Source organism: Branchiostoma floridae, chromosome 10, assembly GCF_000003815.2.
Source record: "Branchiostoma floridae strain S238N-H82 chromosome 10, Bfl_VNyyK, whole genome shotgun sequence".
Lineage (NCBI taxonomy): Eukaryota > Metazoa > Chordata > Leptocardii > Amphioxiformes > Branchiostomatidae > Branchiostoma > Branchiostoma floridae.
Window position 1 is genome coordinate 22,879,826 of NC_049988.1, and position 16,323 is coordinate 22,896,148.

Here is a 16,323-nt window from a genome sequence, read left to right on the forward strand (position 1 = left end):
GACCCAAGTCCTGTTTACATGTGTTTCCTAGGCCTTATCTTTCTTCACATGACACTGAAGAAAGATAATGTCTGACCGTTATCTGAAATGTCTGACCGTTTCCAAAATCATATCCAGTTGCTTGAGTGACTACTTTTATGGAAAGATGGTTGTTCTGTGCTCTTACCTCGCTGTATGGCGGAGGCGCGGCGGCCTCGGGTAGCTGTGTCTGTGACAATCCATGCTGTGGTGTCTGTGACGACATGTGGTCCCCGGGAAGGGCTCCCGCGTACACAATAGCGCCCCCTGAAGACATCCGGGACTGCTGCAGGAGGTGTTGCCGCCGGCGATAGTAGCCACACCCGCCGCAGCATGCCATCATCACGAAGATAACCACAAACCTGTCAGGGAGAGAAAACTTTTAATCTTCAGTCTACTAAGCTAATTTGGCACCGATTTGTATTGGTCACAAGAGTGCATTTACTCTTGCCTGAGTACCATCCTCCATAGTGACCACTGGTTCAATACTTTTGCTTGCTAAGTAACCATGGTTACATACGACACTATACTCAAGTCTGTTTGAGTTCTGGATGGACTTTCCTTTGGTTTAGGTAAAGTTTGCAGCATAAAAAGTTGTCTTTTGGGTTTGATGAACAGACTGCACAGTAAAAGTCAAGGTAAAATACAACTTCTTCTATGCAAACTTTACATAACCCCCCAAAATGTCAATACGCAACTCAAAGTCAAACAGACTTGTATATATAAGCACTTGTGTGACTGATCCCATGCAGAGTTAGGTGGCAAGGAGAAGATTAACGGTTAAGTTATTATTTATCTTATATCTATTTTATGATAACTATAACAGTTCAAACTTCTAAAATAGTATCATATTGTACAATGTATTATTGTATTAAACAAGACTTTAAAAGAAAAAGCCACAGTAATTCTATTAATTGTTGGTTCTCGGATTCTTATAAAGTGAAATATTACATTTAAAACAGAGTCTGAGGGCTGAAACTTGCACATGAGGTACACACAGTTTCAATGATAACCAAGGAATAAATTGGTGTGGCCTCAGTCTCCTGTATAATCAATAACTGTTCTCATATCTTCATGTTGAAAGTTGGGTCAGCAAAACTTGAGATACTTACCTCTGGTCTGTAAATACAAACTGAAAACTGCATTCAAATATTATTACAGACACTTGCAACTATGTAGATGAAAGAAGCACAACTTTGTCTTTCTTATAGTCATAATGCTGGGTCATCAATTTTGGCATACTAAATTCCAAACTTAGCTGCAATACTGCAAGTGAACTATCTGCTATCTTGTATCTCAGACATGTATGACAAAATAATCGACTACCATATTTTCTTGATTATAGTATGCACTCTCTAAACTTTTCAAAATCTAAAATGTGTTGCCAATCTATGCTAATATCAGGGTGCATGTAAGTGATGGTTGGACATCCAGGTAGTAAGGTATGCCGAATAGTAATTACTCAAGCACCCGGATAGGATTTCATATAACATCTGTTATCTTTCGTCAGTAACATTGGGTTGATTTATATGAATAAATTTGCATCCATTCAGTTAACAAAGTCGGGGGGGGGGGGGGGTAAAGGAGTGCACTTTTTTCAGGTTTTTCCAATTTACCTTTCAGACCGACAAATTTGTCTGGAACTTGCCCCATATCGGGGGTGTGTAATTTAATTGGGGTGCATACTTTAATCAAGAACATATGATGTAACATATAATTGTATTTACAAAAGGCAATAACACAAGAAAAAAGTACAGGAAAATAAATAAAAAAGCGGGACTTACCAAAAGTACCAAAGGTTCCAGACACTATAGGCATATCCGGGCGAGTTATATCGGCAGCATGTATATCCGCAGCAGTATTCATACTCAAGGTCACAACTACGGGCAGAAGGGCACACAAGGTCACTCTAACAATCTAACCCGATCAAGGTCACGCCAAGGTCAAGGGTCGGTTCTTGGATTTAGAAACTTAGTAATGCTTGGATGTTGTAGCTGGATCATGCCAAAGACATACTTGTTTCTCTGCTAAGAGGAAGTGCATTGAAGCTAAACACACTAGACTACCAGTGGACTAGCACCCTGCTATAATGCTTGCACCTATGTGTGGCCCCAGGGCTTAACAGAAGCAGAGATGGTTGCCGGGCCTGATGCATCTTCTGGTCAAGGAGGTTGACCCCCTTGTTCTGATGTATGGGCAACTTTAGCTTTAGCTTTTCCTTACTTTGAAGACGGTCCAAGAACCAACGGGCTGCCTTGGCGCGGCCTAACGAACCTCCGCTAATGAGCGACTCACCAGAGATACCAGACATCCCAGACGTGCGTGTAATAGTAGGAGAACAGGCTGAGCTGACAGCACATGTACCGGCAGCAGAACTGGCCCTGCCGACATTGCTTACTCGAGAAACAACTCGACTCACAACTTACCACCGCGAGTCCAACGTAAGGATAGAAGAGAGAGAGGATAGAAGCAGTCAACCACACAGTCACGAAGGAGTCAGAGAGATATATATCATATACTTGGTTGTGCAATGCTGAACAACACAAAGTTATACACAAATCAAATTTTCAACGACCACTATCACCTTCTTCAGGATCAATACGGACCTCTGTCGTTGTGACAGTGGTTGTTGGAAATTTGATCGATGTATACCTTTGTGTTAAAAGAAAGTTCAGCATTGTACTATGATTACTACCAACACAGATGAGCTTCCATGACATATACTTATTAGTTCCTAATCTCCAAGCAGATCATTAGCAGCATTCTAGCCAGGATGTTATTTCAGTGTAATGAAATGGTGAGGTAAGAAGTGACTAATAAGGGGGATGGTGTGGAAAAGAGGACTGTGAGAGGATTTTGAAAAATTTTAAATTGATGGCTCTCAGATCAGAAACTGCATTTGAATTTTGAGGGCCAAGTTAAACGCCCCCTAATTAAAGTAATATGCTGTGTACTGGCCAAAATCACAGCATAGGGTATTAGGGGTTAGGAATCACAGCGTAGGGCCCCATCTGCTCACTAGTTCACTAGTTGGTTTACACATGCTCCCATCTTCCCTGCCCCAAAACATTGTGGCATATTATAAGGGACTAGCTATTCTTCAAGCAGATACTGGGAGGAAAAAAGATGAGAAGCATGAAAAATACAATGATTTTGGCCTCCTACCATCTGCTTGGAGATTAGAGACTTCAGGGGCATAATATTATACACAACCCCATTGACATCCAGGCCACAGTTCTATACTGGGTTCTTGGGAGAATACCAGTTCTGCTTCTTAGAGTGGCTCCGTCATCTTTAAGGTCTGACTTCTGGATATAGGAGCATTCTTTTTACACAACCAGTAAGTACCTGCTGGTTGTGTAAAAAGAATTCTCCTATCACTCGGAGTCCTATGTCCTATATTCTACCAACCTGATGAAACTATTTTCTGGTCTGACTTTGTTTGCCAAAATGACAGGAATCCAATCTAGGTACACCCAGGTAAACAAATTTGTCTGATTCATTGCCCCTTCACCAGCTCTAGTCTAAATATGTGACGGAAATCAGTTTGACAGAACCCAGAGTAAACAACTGTGGCCTGTATTCTCTACAAGTGTACATACATGTACAGACATACATGGGGTCTGCCACCATTTCATACATATCACACGGCGTGGTATGGTTAACATCTACTAACATCATTCCTCGGGGTCACAGATACACAAACACAAACAGATGCATCTAAAGAGGTCTCCAGTTCAACATCCCCCAGTATGAAGCACTCTATATACATTTGTATATGCATACCTGGGGCTACTGCACTAGAGATCTCTCAACAACATACTGTTTTTCTAAGTGGCAGATACACGTAACCCGATGGATAAATGATAACAGAACTTTTAACATTGAATTCTATCACAATTTACAAACTAAAACTGCAGACATAGTAGGACACCAACAGCTAAAAGTAAATACTCACTAGTGGCCATAGCCGGTGCAGTACTCAGCCGCTGAACTCACCTAAAGGAGCAAGGAGAAGACAACTGTCATAAGTGTTGAATGAAATACGTTTTTTCACTATTTTTGTCTCACCACCACCGGTTTGCTAGGGCATCCTCACTCCCCTGGGCACAAAGTCCCGCGAGGGGCATTGCCCAGTATTACGTAGATGTAGATGTTGATAAGTGATTTGCAGAAGTCTCATTCTTATTCTGGACACTTTTTGCATTTTGTTTATTTGTCTGTTTGTTTTGTTTGTTTGTTTGTCTGTGACAGTTTTTTCGATGTCTAATTTATCACAGAATGCTTCTCATCCTTATTTTGAAAATGCACACATTCGTGACAGTTTTTTTTTAACTGCAAATATCTCTGTTTATACAATTCATGAGTCAAAAGATCTTTTTTAACCATGTTCTTTCTAAAGACATAACTAGAATATATATCTAAAATGTAATCCCCTTGGATTTGCCAAATGACATGTGAATTGTGAATCTAACTTGTACATTAAAGGTATTTCATGCATGTGTTGACAACTTATCTACGGTGTATTCATTCATCTATCTATGGTTCGTTATAATGTTTTAGATAAGATTATCATTTAATTTGATGAGTGAGAGTGTGAGTGAGTGAATTTAGATTATTTCTTGTTGTCAAACAAAGGAAACAACAAATGGATGCCAACTTTTCATGGAAATGCAGCGAATCACCAAATCTTACAAGCCCAGCCCGAGTTACGTGCAGTCCCTCAGGTATTACTACATGTAACGTGTCGGGTTGCATAACATATGGCTGTTACGTGCTATTTATAAAGGTGGGTGGGTTTGTTTGTTTTAGGCCCTTTGGCTGAAAAGATCATCAACAACTTATGCAACCATGCTTTAAAACCAAAAATCATCACAGATTTTAGCGTCTTTCTTAGTTTGATTCATAATTTTGGAAAATGAAAGATTTTTGAGTTTCTTTGTTTCACTTCCGTGTATCTGTTCCCCTTTATCAGAAACTCGCCACTAAACGTTTAACACATGTCCCCATCCCGGTTTATCCTACCCTTATATACCTGGCCATTACATTAAATAAGGCACATTGTAACAGACACATACAGGAAATCTCTGTTTTTACGCGATCACAACGATGTACAGTGTTTGAGTGTGTTTTGTTTCCACGCCCCCCTCCCTCAACAACAACAAAACATGTCAAGTTGTCGACCAAAACAACACACATAAAATCGACAACAAAACCACTTACTTCGTTCAGCAGCACGACTAAGATGGTCAGAAGGACTCCATACCACCTACTCATGGCAAAATTTATCCCGCTATGTACGCTAAAACCGTGTAAAATCAGAATTAGTGCGATCTCTTTGTCTCCGTCTTGTACCGAGCTCCGTCCTCCAGTACAAACCTGTCCCTTATGACGTCACGATCGTCTCCTCGGCAACCTTCGGCTATTTTCGTACTATGACGTCACCATCGAGGCCTCGGGCAGCTTCGGCTGTTTCCGGAGACGTGACGTCACGTCTGTTTCCGGAAGCTCGAACGAACACTGCAAAGCTAGACCGGTCGGTAGGTTTGTTATTACGTTTTTTCACGTTTAAAAAGTATTTTATGCCCCACGGAAGCTGGAATTAGTACAGATGGTAGCGTTTGTGTTAAGTGATACGTCAAGGTTAATGTGGTAAAGTCAAAGTGCGCTTGTGGGACGTTAGCGTTAAATAACGGTACCACCTGGTAAAGGTTGCCATCCATCATACACAAACAGGTGGGAAGGACTGCCATATGTGAGGGGGCGTGAAGAAAACGTGCACGTCTTTAAGATGTTATTAACGTGAGGAACGCTGCTTTAAGGAGGGATGGGTTCTAGTGTTGCAGAATTTGTTGGCTCTAAAGGATGTGGTTGTGTAATCAATTTAGAAAATTAAGTAGCATTTATAGATGAGGTCTGAAAATAGATAGATTTACCTGAATTTAACAGGTGAAAAGGATAAAGATCTTACTTCTCTAAATAACACTAGCAAAGTGACTTGAATATCTAAGATAAGTGAAAAGACTGCAGAAAGGGAGAAGAGAGCAGCTACTTGTGTATACTACTTTTAAGTATACATTCAAATCAATACCTTTGCTGGATCTCTAAGATCAATGTTATCTAACATGTCTAAAAATCTCCTTTCCTTAATGTTGAGGTACTCAAAAGGACAATCAAGAATACGGACAATGCCACCACAGTGATCTAGAAGACTGCTAATCATTAGGAGAGGAATGTCAGAGTATCACACTGACTATGACGTTGGTCTTAAGATGCTGAATGAGTGAGAAGACATCAGACATGTTCGACAGGAGTCTGAGATGACTAAAGATCAATGCGCGTCTAAAAATCTCCCTATCCTTTGTTCAGGTACTCTAAAGGACAGTCAAGCAGAAGGACGATGCCACCACAGTGATCAGAAAACCGTTTATCGTCTCAGGATTAAGACAGACTAAGACTTTGGTTTAAGATGCTGAATGAGTGAGAAGACGTCAGCCATGTTCGGCAGGAGTCTGAGACGTCCCGGGTTCCCGCTCGTCCCGGTGTGTGCGGGGATCGTGGTGGGGTACATCCTCCGGGGGCTGTTCGACAGTACCTTTCTCTCCATCATCGAGGAGAAACGGTATGTAACGGCCATGACCTTTGACTTAACGACCATGACCTTTGACTTAACGGCCATGACCTTTGACTTAATGGCCATGACCTTTGACTTAATAGCCTTGACCTTGGATTAATGGCCATGACCTTTGACTTAACGGCCATGACCTTTAACTTAAGGGCCATGATCTTTGACTTAACGGTCATGACCTTTAACTTAACGGCCATGACCTTTAACTTAACGGCCATGACCTTTGACTTATGATGTAATTAGATATTGACATGACTAGACCATAATGGAGGCAGAGCTTAGATTAGCAGGTTACTAATTGTTAGGTAATCCCTGATTGGTTGGGTGGTGAGAGCATCCAACCGGCTTACCTTGATTGGCTAAGTTAGACAAGCTTTTGTTATGTCAGTTGAGCTTCTACTAGTAGATTGTTTGGAGTTATCGGTCAGTCGGTGCCCATGGGACTGAGGTAAGCACACTTGTGGACTAGTCCCTCTGTTGGATTGCATTACTAGTTGATTAGACCAACTCTCTCTGTATTATTTAAACTCTGTATTGTAATTAGACCTGGCGATAGACCTATCTTATCCCTAGAGCTGTAACTGTAATCTTGCTGTAATCATATTGAGGCACCTTGTATTATATGTTACTCAGGTATAGCATAGATCAAATAAACACATGGCTCACAAATAGTTATCAAATTGGTTTGGCTCTGAGTTTCTGCTAAGCTAAATTAAATATAGAACTTAGAAACCAAACACCCTAAACATTTCAGGTACAAGAAGATGAGCAGTGAGAAGGAAGCGACGCCCGCGCACTGCAAACCCTGCCCGCTGTGCGCACTCTGTTCTGACTGTTGGAGACACGACACCATAGAGGAGCCGTACCGCCCCAAAACCATGTACGAAGTCATCCGGTGGTTTTACTTCACTGACAAACATCTGTACGAAAACCTGGACGACGATCCGAGAATTGGGCTGATCGGGAGATGGAAAGAGGATGTGCAGGTTTAAACCTTTCTGTTTTAAGATACTATGTTTGTTTGTTTGTTTGTTCTTTATTTAACCAGGGTGGACGCATGTTGCTTGACGGCGTTTTTATTTTCAAAGCCCCCTGGGGGGAGAACCCCAAGCATTTGTTGTTGATTTAAGAACACAAATCTCGTCATTAGTCCGTATAAATGTAAAGCTGTAATTTGCCAAAATAAATGTAAAGCTGTAATTTGCCAAAATAAATGTAAAGCTGTAATTTGCCAAAATAAATGTAAAGCTGTAATTTGCCTCGGCCAAAGATTGTAAGTGTAAAAGTATGCAATTCAGCCTGTGGCTGCTAGTTCACCTTTATTCGTGTGGTAACCTATATCTGTTGCTTCTAGGAGTAGGGTATTTAGAGATATCAAGGTAACGTCAAACTGCAATATTTCTTATATTTCTATACATTCAAAATTTTGCAATTTGAAACCAATGTCCATCGACTTAATATCCCTAAATGCCCTGCTTTTAAGAACAACGGATATACTAGTAGGTCATCCCATGGATAAAGGTGAACTAGCATTGTACTTTTTGTCTGATCATGCTGATAGAATAAAACCATTCATTTTTCATTCATTCAGGATATACAGGAACAGGCTATAAGGATAATCAGTAAGGAAGAGAAAACTCAGTGGAGACTTGTGAAGCTAAATTACGGCTACAAGAGAATAGATGCGTTTCGAGGGATGGACTACGTTTTAGACATGGAAGTGGCGAAGGCAGACGGGACAGAAAAGGGGCGTAAACTGGTCCACCTGGTGAGGTCGACACGCCCGCACGTCAGGATGCTGAATCTGCAAAACGTCGCGCAGGAAACTGTCGTCCACTTCATTGTGCCGTTGTCAAGGGTTACGGACCGACTCAGGGATTTCATGAAGGTATGTCAGATTAATATGGTCACGTCAGAATCCGTTTGTATTGTGTCTGTTTCTGTCAGCCTTTTTAGCTACAGGCTAGTTGAGCAGCCTTGGCTGTGCATGCTGAACTCTTGCCTGGGTACCATCCCATTTCTACCGGGGCTCCTTACACTCGCTACCGTAAAAAATATTTTTAATACTGACCAAAGGTGGTCATATAGTATAAAGATACTTTCCAAAGCTGATTATATCTATCATATTAACCATTAAGTGTTCTGTTGATTCATTGATGGATAGATTTGTAGATTCATTCACTCATTCGTTTACTTATTCATTTATTCACTCATTCATTTACTCATTCATAATTCATTTACCAATTCATTAATTCACTCATTCATTCACTCATTCATTCACTCATTCATTTGCTCATTCATTAGTTCATTTACCAATTCATTAATTCACTTTCATTCACTCATTCATTCACTCATTCATTAGTTCATTTACCAATTCATTCATTGATTCATTCATTCACTCATACATTCCCTCCTTCCCACCTGCAGGTGTATGAGAAGGTTTGCCTGGAGATTGGCATGGACACTCACTCATTCATTCATTTACTCATTCACTCACTCATTCATTTGCTCATTCATTAGTTCACTCATTAATTCACTCATTCATTCATTCATTTGCTCATTCATTAATTTATTCACCAATTCATTAATTCACTTTCATTCACTCATTCATTTCCTCATTCATTAATTCACTTTCATTCACTCATTCATTTCCTCATTCATTAATTCATTTACCCATTCATTCACTCATTCATTCACTCACTCATTCACTCATACATTCACTCCTTCCCACCTGTAGGTGTATGAAAAGGTTTGCCTGGAGACGGTAGCGGCCGTCAGCCTCCTGGGGGGTCTGTTCCTTCACTCATTCATTCACTCACTCATTCACTCCTTCTTTCCTTCATTCATTCACTCACTCTTTCCCTCCTGCAGGTGTATGAGAAGGTTTGCCTGCAGACCGGCATGGACACTCATTCATTCATTTATAGATTCATTCACTCATTCATTTGCACATTCATTAATTCATTTACCAATTCATTAATTCACTCGTTCATTTACTCATTCATTCCCCCCTTCCTTCCCACCCACAGGTGTATGAGAAGGTTTGCCTGGAGACCGGTGCTGCCGTCAGCCTCCTCGGTGTTCTGTTCCGGGACAGTCCTGAGGACCAGACCAGCCTGGACCAGTGTCACTCACTCACTCATTCACTCATTCATTCATTCACCCATTCATTCATTCATTCATCACTCATTCATTCCTTCCTTCCCTACTGCAGGTGTATGAGAAGGTTTGCCTGGAGACGGTGCTGCTGTCAGCCTCCTCGGGGTTCTGTTCCTTCACTCATTCATTCAGTCATTCACTCACTCATTCACTCCTTCCTTCCTTCCTTCATTCACTCATTCATTCCTTCCCTCCCACAGGTGTATGAGAAGGTTTGCCTGGAGACGGGCGCTGCCGTCAGCCTCCTTGGTGTTCTGTTACAGGACAGTCCTGAGGACCAGACCAGCCTGGACCAGTGTCATTCACTCACTCATTCATTCACTCACTCACTCATTCACTCACTCCCTCCTTCCCACCTGCAGGTGTATGAAAAGGTTTGCCTTGAGAGCGGCGCTGCCGTCAGCCTCCTCGGTGTTCTGTTCCGGGACAGTCCTGAGGACCAGACCAGCCTGGATCAGTGCAAGCAGATGTTCGATCAGTACGCGGCCAAGTACCCCGCCGCGGCGATACGGTAATGCTACTTTTCCGTAAGGCAGAGGCAGCCTATTTTGATTCTCGGTAATTCGTAGAGATAGCCGTGTTTTGTAATGAGGCAACCGCATGTTGCATAAATGCTTTACTTCATTTTAGCATAATACATAGTTTTTTTTATTACAGCTTTTTTTCCTGAATTCAGTGTAAAATGTTGTCAGGACCCCCCATGCAGACCCTCAGAAGTGACAAAAGCCATTTGACATGGCTATGCAGGCTTTCCAGTTGACGTCATCAGCGCCATGTTAGATTACTGTAAAACACGCGAAGATGCTACTGCTTGATCCTATTACCAGCCAACATGGTCACACGGGGATTCAAATGATAATCATTATGACGTCAATGGAAAGCCTGTATTGTTATTATCTTGTAAGGTATGTGGAGGCGGACGGGGAGTTTTCCCGCGCTATCGGGTTGGACACGGGAGCCCGACAACTGCCGCCAGATGCTCTACTGTTCTTCTGTGACATCGATGTGGACTTCGACCAAGGTGCGCTTTTTTGTTTGTCCATCTTTAGGTTCTGTTAACTGTACATATGTCTCTGTGTGTATGTGTATGCCTGTGTACATGTGTCTGTGTGGCAAGTGTGTCTGTGTGAGTTTGTGTGTGTGTGTGGCTATGGGACCGGTGAGGTGAGGTGAGAGAGATGTGTGTGAGTGTATGTGTGTGTGTGTGTGTGGCTATGGGACCGGTGAGGTGAGGTGAGAGAGGTGTGTGTGTGAGTGTATGTGTGTGTGTGTGTGTATGTGTCAGCAAAATTAGCCTGGTATCCTAAACTAATACAGCTGTCAAGTGTCTTTGTCCTCTAATGCATGATCTTCCACCTTTATTCCATGTTTAGCCAACAAATGATGAAAAGACTTGGCAGGTTTGGATATCAGTCTTACCAGAATAGGTTGACAGTAAGGATAGGAATACCTTCATTGTCTTCTACACTGTGCATCCTATACTTTGTCATAAGTCATATTATAATTACATTGTAAGAACTGGCGAACCTATTACCAACTCACATTTTATGTTGCACAGACTTAAATGTAAAAACCTTTATATTCCATATTCTCAGGATTCCTGCAGAGATGTCGGAACAACGCCGAGGTCGGCCGGCAGGTTTTCTACCCGGCGGTGTTCTCTCAGTACGACCCCGACCTTGTGATGGAGGGCATCCCTGGAAAACCCAAACCTACAAATCTCCGGGACATCAACAAATACAATGGTAAGGACACACACAAACCTACAAATCTCCGGGACATCAACAAATACAACGGTAAGGACACACACAAACCTACAAATCTCCGGGACATCTCCAAATACAACGGTAAGGACACACACAAACCTACAAATCTCCGGGACATCAACAAATACAACGGTAAGGACACACACAAACCTACAAATCTCCGGGACATCAACAAATACAACGGTAAGGACACACACAAACCTACAAATCTCCGGGACATCAACAAATACAATGGTGAGGACACACATACAAACCTATCAACATCAACAAGTCACTCACTGTGCAGGGCTCAAAAATCACTTTTAGGAATAGTTCTCTCTTGCGCATCTGTTTCTCTCTTGCGCATCTGTTTCTCTCTTGCGCATCTGTTTCTCTCTTGCGCATCTGTTTCTCTCTTGCGCATCTGTTTCTCTCTTGCGCATCTGTTTCTCTCTTGCGCACCTGTTTCTCTCTTGCGCATCTGTTTCTCTCTGGCGCACCTGTTTCTCTCTTGCGCATCTGTTTCTTTCTGTGCATCTGTTTCTCTCTTGCACATCTGTTTCTCTCTTGCGCACCTGTTTCTCTCTTGCGCATCTGTTTCTCTCTTGCGCATCTGTTTCTCTCTTACGCACCTGTTTCTCTCTTGCGCATCTATTTCTCTTTCGTGCACCTGTTTCTGTCTAGCGCACCTGTTTCTCTCTTGCACATCTGTTTCTCTTTCGTGCACCTGCTTCTGTTTCGCGCATCTGTTTCTCTCTTGCGCATCTGTTTCTCTCTTGCGCATCTGTTTCTCTCTTGCGCATCTGTTTCTCTCTTGCGCATCTGTTTCTCTCTTGCGCATCTGTTTCTCTCTTGCGCATCTGTTTCTCTCTTGCGCACCTGTTTCTCTCTTGCGCATCTGTTTCTGTCTTACGCACCTGTTTCTCTCTTGCGCATCTGTTTCTCTCTTGTGCACCTGTTTCTCTTTCGTGCACCTGCTTCTGTTTCGCGCATCTGTTTCTCTGTCGCGCATGTGTTTCTCTCTTTTGCATCTGTTTCTCTCTTTTGCATCTGTTTCTCTCTTGCGCATCTGTTTCTCTCTTGCGCATCTGTTTCTCTCTTGCACATCTGTTTCTCTCTTGGGCACCTGTTTCTCTCTTGCGCATCTGTTTCTCTCTTGCGCATCTGTTTCTCTCACGCGCATCTGTTTCTCTCTTGAGCATTCTGTTTCTCTCTTGCGCATCTGTTTCTCTCTTGGGCATCTGTTTCTCTCTTGCGCATGTGTTTCTCTCTTGCGCATGTGTTTCTCTCTTTTGCATCTGTTTCTCTCTTGCGCATCTGTTTCTCTCTTGCGCATCTGTTTCTCTCTTGTGCATCTGTTTCTCTTTTGCGGACCTGCTTCTCTCTTGCGCACCTGTTTCTCTTTTGCCCACATATTTCTGTCATGCACCTGTTTCTGTCGAGCATCTGCTTCTCTCTTGCGTATCTGTTTCTCTCTTACGCACCTGTTTCTCTCTTGTGCACCTGCTTCTCTCTTGCGCACCTGTTTCTCTGTCGCGCACATATTTCTGTCGCGCACCTGTTTCTTTGTCGCGCACCTGTTCCTGTCGAGCATCTTGTGTGGTTTTACTGTGCCTGGTCCCGACCTCCGGTTGTTGATGTATGATGTACTGTGGCTATGTAAAAACTAATGTGACTTATTGTAGTCAGACCGAGTCTCGGACAAATTTGTGTGGCAGGATCATAAGTTATTTGTTTTTTGTTTGTTAGTGCTCTCTTTCTGTAACGTTTCTTGCTGTACTTTGGCCTTGGTTATTTGTTTGGGTCTGTGTTTATTTGTTTGGGTCTGTGTTTTGGATATATTATGGCAATGGATGGCCTGTATGAACAGATGTTTTTCTATTTGTTTGTCTCTTTATTCATCTGTATTTTTCTTCATCACTATCTGTTTCAGGATTTTGGATGTACTAGGGTTACGGCATGGCTTGAATGTACAGTTGTTTGTTTATTTGTTTGTTTGTCTGTTTACCCCAGGATTTTGGATGTACTACGTTAATGGCATGTCCTGTATATACAGATGTTTATTTGTTTGTTTACTTGTTTGTTTACCGCAGGATTCTGGATGTACTACGGCTACGGCATGGCGTGTATGTATAACCAAGACTACCGCTCCGTGGGGGGGTTCAACCTGGACATCCATGGGTGGGGGGGCGAGGACGTTGAACTCTACGAGCGACACGTCAGGAGTGACCTTCAGGTACGCACAGTTTCTTTCTTAGTCTTTGTTGTGTTTAGCCTTTTACCTACCACTTTTACTTCTTTAAGAAAGCCTAAGCTTAGAGAGTTAAATGAAAGAAAGCATGAAAGTTATTGATTGATTGATTCATTGACATGTCCATGATTGACTTTTGAATTTGCAATAACAATGGTAAAGGAGCTACAGGAGCTACAGATACTGTAAATGCATTTAAGTTGGCGGAGATTTAATTTCGCGGTAGCAGAAAAAAGACTTTTTGTGGTGGTTTAAAGTAAGCGCCATGCACTGTAGTCTCTTACTGCCATGTGAAAATGTTACCATGAACATTAAACCAACGTGAAAGTTTCTAGCCTGGTATTCAGCCGGTAATATAGCTCCCGAGGTCTCTTCTCGCCGCAGGGCAAGGACAAAGAGGAGAGAAGAGCTCCGGGAGCCTATATTACGGCTGCATACCAGGCTAGAAAGTTTCTGCATTTACAGTACATGTATTTCTGTGATTGCTTCAATAACATTGCCTTTTTATTTTCGGGGCTATTACAGGTGTTCCGTGCCATGGACCCAGCCCTGGTCCAATGTTACCTCCACACTAACTCCCCTCTGTCTGCTCCCCCTGTACTACTTACTTCAGGTGTTCCGTGCCAGGCTGTACCACCTCACTAACTACCCTCTGTTTGCTCCCTCTGCACTACTTACTGCAGGTGTTTCGTGCCATGGACCCCGCACTTGTCCACCGTTACCACGCCAAGACCTGTGACCCCGACTTGACCCGCGACCAGTACCGGATGTGCGTCGGCGCGCTGTCCGAAACGATGGCGTCCAAAGCGCAGCTCGGGGTCAAACTACTGACCTTGCAGGGGAAGCTACCACCGGCTGCCTGAGGGGTGCTGAGTTGTATACAAAGGAATCACTAAGAAATCTGTAACAAATTTATTTTATGTACAGTCAAACCTGTACTTAAGTAGTGACCAGTTCTGGACAAGGACTACAATGTGACCACTTTTTAACAAGCAAAAGTCTGTCATTATAGACTTGATTTATTATACAGAATTTAGTGATGAGAGCAAATGATAGTAAGGTTTAATTCATGTGATTGAAAAGGCAGTAGAAATGAGGAAATCTTGAGCAACTTTTACAATCTTGCCACTATCTACGTTGCCATTAAAAACTTCTGCCAGTCTTGCCATTGATCCATTTTCGCACTACAGGTAACATGGGGTCCAGCCTTTTATCAAGGAAGCTCATCTGTGTTGGTTGTGATCATAGTACAATGCTTAACTTCCTTCAAACACAATGGTATGCATGGATCAAAATGTAAACTAGCTAGAGATCTTACACATGATCAGCAATTGGTCAAACTTGCCAGGAAGTTTAAAATGCCCACTGTCTCAGCCTTGTTAGCTTTGGTTCGCTCCCAACAGTTCTTTAAGCTCTACTGGATGAAAATGTGCTATGGAAGAAGCTCTGTCTTCCTTCGAACTGTTATATAGGTGTCATTAAACACATAAGTGGCCTGACGTTCCATAGGTAGTTATCATAAGACAATCAGGTATGTAGGTTTTAAGATGGGCATTAGCTATTCATCGTGACATTGTTCCTATAATAGCGCCATCATCTTTAATATTTCACTATGTTTTATCATGTGCAAATGACTTAAGTTAGCCAAATCAAGTCATGTTGCCTCTAGAATCTAGATTCAACTTTCATGTCTAAGAAAAAGTCTTGGACTATTATACGTTTATACCTGTATGATTGTACACATTGTGACAGAATATATGATATCATACAGTAAATAATTATGCAGTAAAAAGTTAAGTTGCAGAATTGGAAGACAAAATTATCAGATTTTGACCGACCAAAGTTTCTTGGACTGAAAGGAACTCGTGTCGTAAACATGTGCCAAGACACCCAGACTGTCCTGTCTTTCCTTACCCACCTTCTTAAGACAAGACTCAGATCCTTGGTGTTTTCTTGCTTATCTATGCAGAACTTAAGTCTTATTTAAGACTTCTTGAATGCGGGTACTAGTATCTATTGTTCAGAGATGTATGTAAATAATATACGTAAACTATAGCGTGTGTATTCTCAGTTGCCTAATGCCAATGCAATAATGTCGCATAATGCAATCATGGATGTTAATGAATTGTTTGATTGAATACTGTCATCAGGATGTGAAATTCTCATAGAATTATATAGTTAGAGTTTAGCTTCTTATGATTTTTCTATTGCCTAAAGTTGTACAAATGATAAACAAAAGAAAGAGATAAGAGTATATCAAAACTTGATGCCAAGTACAAGTATATGACCTTGATTGATTGATTGATTGTGCAACTATAACCAAAGCCAATACAGCAATGCAAGCAAAATTGACAAATCACTGTAGGTTCTTACAGAATTGATTGTATAGAATGAAAGTTTACAAATAGAATAAACCAGATAGTATAGTTAAACTGAGTGAGTTAATAATTGAGAGTTAGTGAGGCTGTTTTAGTGAGAGTGAATGAATGTGTGAGTGAGTGAGTGGATAAGTGAGTGTACTG

At 41.9% G+C, this 16,323-nt stretch overlaps 2 protein-coding genes across 2 annotated transcripts in view; one reads left to right on the top strand and one right to left on the bottom strand.

The window, feature by feature from the left end:
* LOC118424819 (vesicular, overexpressed in cancer, prosurvival protein 1-like) overlaps positions 1–5,427 on the bottom strand; it is a 7,787-nt gene extending 2,360 nt beyond the window's left edge. Inside the window, exons 1-4 of the mRNA XM_035833617.1 lie at positions 5,242–5,427; positions 3,977–4,017; positions 1,803–1,898; positions 167–380 (exon numbers count right to left, since the gene is read on the bottom strand). Coding sequence (XP_035689510.1) covers positions 167–380; positions 1,803–1,898; positions 3,977–4,017; positions 5,242–5,295 — 405 coding nt within the window. The 5' untranslated portion in view covers positions 5,296–5,427. The remainder of the gene's footprint in view (positions 1–166; positions 381–1,802; positions 1,899–3,976; positions 4,018–5,241) is intronic.
* The window catches only part of LOC118424824 (formin-like protein 2), a 1,075,906-nt gene that overhangs the window by 1,020,546 nt on the left and 39,037 nt on the right, over positions 1–16,323 (top strand). The gene's annotated exons all lie outside the window — the stretch shown is intronic.